This window comes from Mesitornis unicolor, unplaced genomic scaffold, assembly GCF_000695765.1.
Source record: "Mesitornis unicolor isolate BGI_N332 unplaced genomic scaffold, ASM69576v1 scaffold10880, whole genome shotgun sequence".
NCBI classification, from domain to species: domain Eukaryota; kingdom Metazoa; phylum Chordata; class Aves; order Mesitornithiformes; family Mesitornithidae; genus Mesitornis; species Mesitornis unicolor.
The window spans coordinates 9078-19821 of record NW_010157588.1 but is presented as its reverse complement, the minus strand read 5'-3'; the positions used below and the strand labels follow the sequence as shown (position 1 = coordinate 19821).

The 10744-nt window shown below is 37.1% G+C and overlaps 1 protein-coding gene across 1 annotated transcript in view; it reads left to right on the top strand.

Annotated features, from left to right (window-relative positions):
- Positions 1 to 9799, top strand: part of SCG5 (secretogranin V (7B2 protein)) — a 26900-nt gene extending 17101 nt beyond the window's left edge. Inside the window, 3 exon segments of the mRNA XM_010180581.1 lie at positions 1 to 72; positions 5482 to 5535; positions 8932 to 9799. The exon segment at positions 1 to 72 is cut by the window's left edge and continues 12 nt beyond it. Of these exon segments, the coding sequence (XP_010178883.1) occupies positions 1 to 72; positions 5482 to 5535; positions 8932 to 9027 (222 nt within the window). The 3' untranslated portion in view covers positions 9028 to 9799.
- The last annotated feature ends 945 nt before the right edge of the window (positions 9800 to 10744 follow it).

The following is a 10744-nucleotide window of genomic DNA, read 5'->3' as shown; positions in this document are numbered from 1 at the left end:
TTCAGCAGGGAATACCAGCTGCACCAGCACCTTTTTGACCCAGAGCATGACTATCCCAACATGGGCAAATGGGTGAGTAAATGCTTCTTGCTTATTTTTGTTACATGTGAAACTGGGTATTGTCTGCTGTGTGGGATACTATGAAACCACAAGGAGAATATTGTGCTTATTGCTGGAAAAAACTACCACTCTAAGGGAAACTTCTGAAAAAGGTGAACTTGCCCTTAAAAATACAGCAATAATGCCTGTGATTGATGAAAAGCCCATAAAAATAGAAAGTAGAAATCCTTGTCTGTTACCTGTCCCAAAGCATGATAACTATGCATGTGCTTAATAAATGCAGCAAACCACATTTCGAACTACAGTGACCATGTAACCAAAATTAGTGCAGATTTTAGCACAAGATTTCAAAACATAACAGAGCCCTAACTTGAAAGATTATCCAGGCTCTGACTATTCACTGTTCAGCTACTTTGATGCCAAAAAAACCATAAGTGGAGTGTAGCAGTGCCTAAACACCTCAAAAAAATCTAGGTCTGGACAACTTGCTTTGAGGAATTGTCTCTTGCTTAAGGGTTTTGGAGGACTTGATGCTGCTTCTTCCTCTGTTCAGGTTGTGCACTATATTATACTGAAAAGCTAATTTACACATTGCATATAACAAATACAGTGAGCTACACTATTGCTTTGAGCATACAAGGACTTTAATAACTCCAGCTAGACTTTTCCTGCAGGCTAGAGACTCCAAAGAGAGCTCTGCTGCTTAATCTTAGATTACATCAGTTAAATGTCCAATCCCAAATCCATCTTCAGGCGCCAAGAAAACAATAACAATGGCCATAATTTATGCTTCTAGAGCAAATAACGAAACCTCATTTTACATTGTTATAACACTTTATTTAAGATTGCCCTAAACTAGTGCTCTGTAAGCAAATATCGATAAATGGACATGTTTGGCAGCCTCTTCTCCTGCTGTAATTCTGAGACAATGATTCATCATTTGTAATCAAACCAGTGTAAGATTTATAGTCTTAATTACTTATGTGAGTGCTAAATTTCTAGAGAGAATCATGCCAAAAATCCAAATTTTGGAAACTCTTGTTGCATTCTAAGTAATTACCATCAAAGGTTTTAATTTTAAAACACCAGATGGTGAACTTTCTTATTTATGCCAGATAATGCTGTTAGTTTTCTTATTATTCATAAGTAATTTACTTTCACAATACTATTTTGAAGGCTATGAAAGCACTTCTGTAAATCTTTGGCCTATAGCAATATTTCAGAATCAAGCCTACATACTGTGTTGTCATCAGTAACGTATATACTTAACAAATGGTAGGTAATCATTAGCGAATACTGGCCTTTTTTCATTTCTCCATCCATCACTACTAATTCAGGGGAAAAAACTGCTCATGCATGGATTAAAACAGATTGTTAGGTACTAAACAGTAATCATATCTAGCTGCAGTGTAGCCAACTCCAGATCTTTTTGATTAGAAATGAAACAGCTGGTAATGTGCATTAGCAACTGTTCTGCTGAGATCCAGGAGAACTGCCCTGATTGCCTCCTCATTGTATGTTCCTACACTTTAAAAAGATAAATACAAAGCTATCTGGTTTTATGGACGGTTTTGTTATTTTTATCTCTCTGGAAAAATAGGACCAGAAAAGCGTTCTAAAAATTAGCTGCTTGAGACTTTATAAAGGAGAGATGAAGTAGATCAGATCTTCTAGGTCACTTACTGTCATCTGGGTTTGGTTGTAGATAACCGACACAGCCAACTGTGGGCTGCCCAGCGGGTAACTGCATCCTCATCCTCCCACTGCCCCCTGCCACCAAAATCCCCCCTGCCCGCCAGCAGCCCGTTCTTGCTTCTCCCGTGGAAAAGCCTCCGCAGCTGCAGCGGCTGCATATTTACAGACTGCGTTTCCACAAACTCCTCCTGCGTGCTATGAAGGCACTCGGCTGTCACCACCGTCTGAAGCCCCTGGAGCCGATGTGTCTCCTGGACCCGCGAGAGCTGGCATGCGCTCACAGCTCTCGGGGGAGCTTCTCCCCTGTCTTTTCCTGCCGCAGAGCGGTTGAGGCAGCATTGCAGTTCCCACTGACTTGTCCTTTCAAGGAGCCAGTGTGCATTCCTTAGCATAACCACAGTAAAACCTAAATTACATTAGCAGGTCAGAAAAATAGGACCTGCTTGTTCACGAATAATTGGAAAGAAGAAGGTAGTTTGGTTTGTTTTGGTGACATACTCTCACGCTTCCAAAACCGGGAGAACTCTGGAGTACCCTGTGAGCAGCAGGCACATTTTAGAAGGGTAAAACAAGTCTAGAAGCTGTCTCATACAGCAAAGTGTATGATTCCATGTAAATACTTGCTAATACATATGAAGGTACAAATATAGAAATCATGATAAACGTATATTGGGTTAGGAAAGGGAAGAAAGAGGAAAAACTCTGCATATATCAATATGCTGACCTGCGGGAAGTCTGAGGAATAGACTCTGTTTATAGGGTGAGATACACAGCTTTACACTCTCCTCTCCAGCCCCAAAGACTCTTTCTTTTTCCCCTCTTTTATTTTTTTCCCCTCTTTTATTTTTTCCCCTCTTTTATTTTTTCCCCTCTTTTATTTTTTCCCCTCTTTTATTTTTTCCCCTCTTTTATTTTTTTTCCCCTCTTTTATTTTTTTTCCCTATTTTTTTCCCCTCTTTTATTTTTTTTTTCATTCTCTTACGTGGAAAATGTAGGGAGGACAGTGTGAATAGTAAGATGAGGGACTTTTGGAGGTTTCTACCCTAGTGTTCAACTGTACTTTCTAAGATTTCTGAGGTGGTTTGGTTTTTTTTTTCCCCTCAGTTCAGACTTTTCCTTACAGGCAACAGGCATTTTGAGTCTGCCTTTTCTGCAGCTTGCAGCTTGACTCTGTAGATGGTCTGAAGAAGGGTTGTTAGCATCCAGATAGTCTTCCATGAAAATAGTTTGCAATATATAATTTACAATACAAATCTAAAAACCACTTAGATGTAAGTTGTATATTTATTGAAACCCAAGGTCCAGGGGTTAAAAAGAGAAGGGAAGTTCATCTGTGTCTTCTGATGCCAGTATCAGTACAAATAGAAAATTAAAAGCAACTATGTTTTTCAGCAACCCTTCTTTTTACTGAAGCAATGTATAACATTTCACTCTTAAGGTTACAAATAATGCCAGTTTTGCTTATCAGCTACAGTGGGCAGATCCAAGACAGTAAAAAGAAACGCAAATGGGAAGCAGGTATAAAAATATTCAACTTTTTGTTAAAGAAGCTGTCATCTCTGGCTTCCTAATTGTAATTAAATCCTGAAGCTAGTCCCTCATAAATTTCATTTTATTCCAACTTCAGTTATAGCGAGCAACATTAAGAGCATAATTCTTTGCCAACTGCCATTTTAAAATATCTGGATGGCAATGATGATTATTAGGATGGGTTATGGCAGGTCTTGAACACTTCCAGGGAGGAAACTTCTCTGGGCAACATGATTCAGTGTCTCACCACCCTCAAAGAGAAGAATTTCTTCCTTGTATCTAATGTAGATCTACCCTCTTTCAGTTTAAAATCATTACCCATCATCCTGTCACTTCCTGATAAAGAGTTCCTCCCATCTCTCCTGTAGGCCCCCTTTAAGTACTTGAGGTTTCCCACCAAAATCCCAACCTGTATTACCCTAATCCAAGTAGATTGAAGCGTGCAGATCAGATCAGATGTACCTATAAGTGGATAAAATCTGTGCCTTCATTCATAGCAAGTCCTAGATGTGGGATGAGAATGATGAGCACTTCACAGGCAAATTTTGGTGGCTGATGAGCTCAAGCCCTTACACATGGAAGATATTTTCAGGATTGTTATTATCATACGATCCCACTCTTAGCTTATGCCCCATAACCTCCTTTGCTTTGCACTCCACATAATGCTTAAGTAGTAGTTAGGGTCTTAAAACATTCCCAAACAGACTAAACAAAATACAATCTTCCTGAGCAGGAACAGTTCAATTGTAAGGAAGTTTTCTGAGTGACAGAAATGTTAGCTCCAGTAGTCATGAAATTATTTTTAATTCAGAAACACCATTTTTCCTCTCATGAGAAGCAGAAGGTCATAGAGTTTACAAAGAGAAGCTTCAGCGGCACTTTGTTTCCTAAAGTGAACAATTTATGCATCCATGGATTTCTTTAAAATGTTAAATTTAAGTTTTCCCAAAGTGAGTTTGCATAAATGACTGGCCAAGAATGTCTCCCTTGGCCAACTTCATCTCTGTTCCCTTTTGGCACAGCTCAGACAAAAATAACTGAGGTTGGGCAAGAGATAGGCCTCGTGAATTTGGGGTTTAATGAACATGAGAAGTACAAAACAGACAATTTTGGCAATCTCATTGTAACACTTGAAAATGTTTGTTTTTTCTCATATCAAGACTGCAGAGAGGGTAGAAGTGTTTGGTGAATTTGTCTCGCACTAGAATTACACTTTCTATTTATATAATCAACGTTAGGTCAGTTGTTTATAGCAGAATTAATGGCCTTGTTTATACAGTGTTCTGCTTTTATACATGTAATTCTTCTCTCCTTCCATTTTCAGGTTAGGGTTTGGTTTTGTTTTTCTTCATAATGCACAATTGAAACAAAATGTGTTGAGCATGTGCGTGTTATTCCAGACTTTATTAGAATTCACTACTTGTATGAAATACAACAATATGTGGATGCACTTATGTAAACTATGGTCAGAGGCTTTTTTTTCTCTTTTCTCATCATCATAACTTTCTCTTCTGCCAAGATGTTTTTGGCAGTTTTTAAAAGGTTCGCCATTAAAAATGTTATAGACCAAACGGTTTTTAGAAACTTTATTGAGGGCACTACTTAAACAAAGGAAGAGCTGGCACTGAACTCCTTTCAGCAGAACTTTGCACTGGGAGGTGTTGATATCTGGAAGGGAATAAGCAAAGACAACAAAACAATAGGAACAACGCTGATTGTCGTTTTTAAAAGGAATTAGAAAATCCCTTGTAAAAGAAGTATTTTTTGCTTCTGTTCTTGTGTCGCCTCGAATGTATAGGAAGATGTACCAGAGGCAGGATTCCTGCTTCCTCTCCCTCCCACTCTTATTTTCCTTTTCTAATTCTGTCTTTTTTTTTTTACATATATATGTATGTATACCATGTATCACATGATGAGTAACATCCAGTCTGTTTCATTATACCAGCATGTATTTGAAGCACTTATTGCCTGAACACAGATGATAATATAGTGCAACATAGTGGGAAATTGCTGGTGTTTTAATTGTTGATAAAAGTGTGACTGCTCCTGAAGAACTGCAAAATGTTTTTTAATATCCAAATATTTATTTGTGGTTTAACTTTCCCATAAAACCACATGCAAATATTTAACAGCAAAAGTAGTATTTTAAAAAAAGAGTGTAATGAATTTGATGGCTGCATTTTTTTCTCCTTGTAGAGCAAGAATTTACTCTTTGAGAAGATTAATGGTGGTCCAAAAAGAAGAAAGAGGGTAACTATCAGAATACTTTATAGCCCCTGTATCATCTAGAGAGCTAATAAGAATTAAAATCATACTGTCAAAATGAAAAGTTAGTCTAATGCATTATACCTTAGATAACTTGTAAAGTCGGGGAATCTGTGATGAACTACTACAGCAGGCTTCAGGACTCCACCAAATACACGATGCATTTCTCTAAATAGCCTGCTGCTTTCAGAAGATGCACCTCAATGCAGAGCATTAATTTTAAAACTTTATATTATCTGTGTTTTCAAATGGATCCTATCTGCATAAAACCATTTAAATTATTCAAATGTCTTCAAAACAGAATTTAAAAGTTTCCTACTAAAAATATTGGTAAAATGAATATGTTTTTGGGTATAAATGACAGTAGAACTGGTTCTTCAGCCGATGTAATTTGATTCACTTACATACTTTGATTTACCTCAGATTAAACTCCTATCTCTGTGTCCCGCTTCCTTGAAAGAGAAAGATGAATGGGTTCTCATCTTGGTCAAACAAGGAAGGTAATCCACATATCACAGAGAACCTCTGCACAGTCCATCTCAAGATCTTCTCTCTTTTTTTAGTAGAGTCAGCCTTTCTTCTATCAAAAAATTGCTTTAAGGCAGAGTTAAAGTCACTAGCTTTGCTGCTGGTATTTTTTTACAAGACAAAAATAATCTAGCTCTCTGCCAGAAAGTAGCTTTTCAAAATATGACAGCACAGTTTATATTATAAATGAAGTAAATTTGGTTTAAAATAACTGAAGAATATTTATTTATTTATTTTACTTTCAAACTTAAAGTCTTTGCCAGGAAGGGAGAAGCTGAGTTGATTTCTTACCAGTTCACACATCACTGGTAGTAAACACTATTCAACCATCAGTTAATGATCTATTTTGAGCTTGGTGTCTCCCACTTACATTTGATTTTCAAGTTTGTTAGCGGAAAAGGAAAAAGGGTAGGCACCTGATCTTAACTCTAAAGTAAGTAAAATTCATTCTCTAAATATAATTCATTATCATTTACAGTATTTTAGTATTTTGACAGTAATAGGGCAATGATTCCTAATGCTTTAATGCACAATTCAGAATTTTCACTTTATCAGCAGAAGGGTAACCTAGAGCTGCCAGCAGCAGAGTGTATTTTTACAGAAACCAAAAAGCCCACCGTGTTCCCCTCCTGTGGTCCCTGCCACTCCTCCATGGTCTTCTGCACAGACAGAGTTTAGGGAAGGCAGCTTCTGGCAACACATCAGTCTTTTTGGGTAACAACATCCTGATTTTAGCTTAAAGCAATTCCTGTTTGGAGAATTGAGCTGTCAATGGAGAGTAACTGTGTTGTGTCTATATGAAGCTATGGTGTAACTGTCACAGAGGCACTACTGGAGTCTACAACACTACATATTCTCTAAGTATGTGCGTATATTCATATACTTCTATGTACATATATAAACACGTACAAGCACACATACACATAATCAGTACATATAACAAAGGTATGTATTTGTCATTTGCTACTCTGTTATTTTTTGCAGCCTTTGCGGTGCAAGACAAGGAAGCCTCCAGTGACCTCTAATTTAAGTAGCAATTGCCCCCTTTATTAACTTCTGTGCGTGAGCATAACCCTGTCCAGAATCTGATATCCCGAACATGACAGGAGTGCTTCTGCAATCACTGAGCCACGGTGCTGTGTGCTTGGAGTTGTGCACAGATGTAGTCAGGAACTGCACTACTTTGAATTCAGCACAGCTGTATAGGATTAAACATTTTTTTTTATTCAAATCAGCCAAAAATTTTGCATTATATTCTGTGTTTTCTTTTGTTGGTTGAGATGGATTCAGATTTTTCTGTATTCTCATTCTCTTCTACTTTATTTCAAAAAGTAGCAAGTAAGTACCATTCCAGAAAAAGGCCAATTAATCTTCCTAAGAATCTTCAAATAATTCCTAGAAGTTTATGCAACAGCTGAATTTCACTAAACTAACATGAAACAGAACTTCTTTAAACAAACACAAACAAATCATTTACATGTGTCTTATTTTTAACAATTTAAAGCATTAAATTAGTGTTAGTTTTCTTTTCAGATTTTTCCACATTCATTTCTGGTTCTTAATATTTTTATGTTTTCACTTGTAGCAGGCAAAGTACTCCAAAAAAAAAATAGAAGAAAGCAAAAGGGCTGCTCTGTGCTGTGATTAGTTATTAATGACCGTCTACAAATCTGGAGGAACCCAAGGGCTTAAACTTGAAAGCAGACAAACCCCAAATCTTTTCCAAAGATTTGAAAAATACTTAGGATATTTGAAATATATATTTCAGGCCTATTTTAAAAGCTTGCTTTTTTTTTTCTGTGTGGTTTTGAACTCCTACGTTTTGGTGAAAGAAGCACAGAAATATCTCAAGAAAAGTATGACGCCGCAAGCCTGACAAGAATCAGGAGATACTGGAAAATTTGCATTCTTACAAAGTTTGTCCTTAGGCAAACAATTTTTATTGGCATCAAAAGCCAGCACACTAGAATTTTTGACTGTATCTGTGAAGGAGAAAGTATATACTTGAACTTTGTTTACACTGACATTGTAACAGGCCAGAGAGGGAGTGTAAATAATACTTAATTCTGAAACTCCACTAAACTGCTTAATACTTAAAATACAATAAATACATTTTATTCCATGGGTATAGATAAAATTAAAGCATAGGCTTTGTACATTACCATGATCTCCAAACAGTTTTGAGACAGGATCTGTTCATCTTCAGTCTCACGTTGTGCTGCTTACGTGGCGCAAAGTGAAGCTAAACCCTCTCCGGGGATCTTCTTTCCAGCATTCCCTTGTTCTGGCAGTGGCAGAAGAGCCATTTCCTATGCCAAAACCTTGCTTGGCTCCGCTTCTGTGCCAGCAGTTTTTTATCTCGGCATCAAGAGAGGAAGTGAGGAGAGGTTTCCTGCAGAGGAGATGGGCTGAAGAAGACACTTTGGTCAAAAATGGTTTTGTGGTAACTAACTCGTCTCCCAGCATAAGGTCCAGCAGAGGCTACTGATTTAAGCTAAAGCTTACCTGTGCTTCTTTAACAAGTTCTGTCCTGCCTCAAGAATTGGGGCATTCGATCTGCTGCTGCTGCTGCTTCTCTGCTGGACTGAGGAAAGGAGGACTGGAGCAAAAAGCCAGTCTTTAATTCAGACTGTCCTATATTCTCGATAGTCCTCCTTCACTTGTATTCTCTAAATTCTTGAACACAAAAATATTAGAAAACAAAACACTGACTGCCTTTTAGATTTACTCCCTGGGAGCATTTTTTTTTCAGTCTCTAAGTATTTGACAGATACAATTATATCCACTAATCCAAGTTACCTTTTATATATTTCCCCGTTTCTAATAAGTATAAATAATTTTAAACTTTTTCAGAGTGTGAACCCGTATCTGCAAGGACAGCGACTGGATAATGTTGTAGCAAAGAAATCTGTGCCACATTTTTCAGATGAAGACAAGGGTCCTGAATAAGTACAATAAAAATGAATGATGAAAACTCATGCCATCCTCTACTAGATTATAATATTGCTTATATATAATCATCTATTAAAATCCTTGTGAATGGCAGCATGTTTATTATTTATATCATTGTAGATGAAAACCAGCTGTATTTATAACAGTATGTTCTTCTAGATAACAAAAATACGGTTCTGCTTTTTGTTAAGTTATGGTAAAAGGACATTTCTGTTGTTTTTATTCTAGCCATGGAGCAAACTTTAAAAATGTTAGTCATTTTAATAGCTAACTTGAGGTAAATGGTCATAATGAGCAGCTTGTAAATAGGAAGATGTAAAAAAATGCCCAGTCTGACTCCAACATTTAATCTTTAATGTTACTATGTTTGACACATGAAAATTATTGTTTTATGTTTTGTTCACAAATATTGTTACTTAGCAAAGACAAAGTATTTATTTTACCCAAAGAATTTTGGCTTTTGGTCCATTTTAATAAACATTTAAGCAATCTACAAGGTTTGCAAAGTGACGTTTTCCAAAATATTTCAGAGGCTCATTTGTCTCGGTTATTGCTGTGCAAATTTAAAAATTAAAGAACTGCTTCTTGACTCTATCCACTGGAATATTTTTCTGTTAGTTTTAATTGTTCCATGTCCACATCCTTCCTGAGCATTTGCACATCTTTCTTCCTTATCAATGGTACTGTTGTGTGGAAATTCATCTCCCCTGCTGTTCTTTGTCTTGGTAACAGCAGCGTTTATGCATTCTAATGTGCTGAAATTATGTGTCTCTGGGATACTAGAAGTGAAGATGGAGACATTTGTCTGTGTTAATAAGATTGCCTCAACATCCTCTGAATCTAAATCCAGGATATGAAGGTCATTAAAGTTGATGATCTTCTGAAATACTATGATCCTCTAATAACACTGGTAGCTATCACTGCTCTTGAAGTTGCTCTAGGAAGCTTAAATTGCCTTATTGCTCCTAGGAGACTGAAGAACTTTATATTCCAGAAAACTGAGCTCTCTCTTTCTGAAATAAAAAGTTACCAAAAAATTTGTCATATTCAGGGTGTATCTGAAATAATTAAAGCCATGTGCATGGGGCACTGGAATTATGGAAAACAACATTGGCTTACAGCTTTGAACTTCAAATCTATAGAAAAATACTGTCGTTTCCTTCCCTGTCCTACAGAAAGACACACTGACTGTGGCATCATGATGAACCCTTAGGAAAAACAGTTTAGAAACTAACAGAAACTAAAGGTCTCAGCTGCATAAGATTAAAGCTAACAAGATGGCATAAATATGACTATGTATGGAATTTGTCTTTTCTATCCCAGGACTTCATAATAAATGATGAGAGTCGGTCCTCTCACGTCATTTATGGGTAGATTGCAAAACTCCGTAACATTCTAGGCTGAACTATCATGTCTTTCATCATATTTCCTCTTTAAATGAGTATCTGGAAGAGAAAACTAAATAGCATATAATGCAGTGGGGTTTATAATCACATGTGACATGAAATTGAGGAGTTTCTGTGAATCACAGAGCTCCTTCAGCTTTAAGTGCCAGGAAAGCCAATGCCACCACAATCTTCGAAAAGTGGAAGAAGGAGGACCCAGGAAACTACAGGCCAGTCAGCCTCACCTCTATCCCTGGAAAGGTCATGGAACAACTCATTCTGGATGTCATCTCTAAGCATGTGGAGGAAAAGAAGGTCATCAGGAGTGG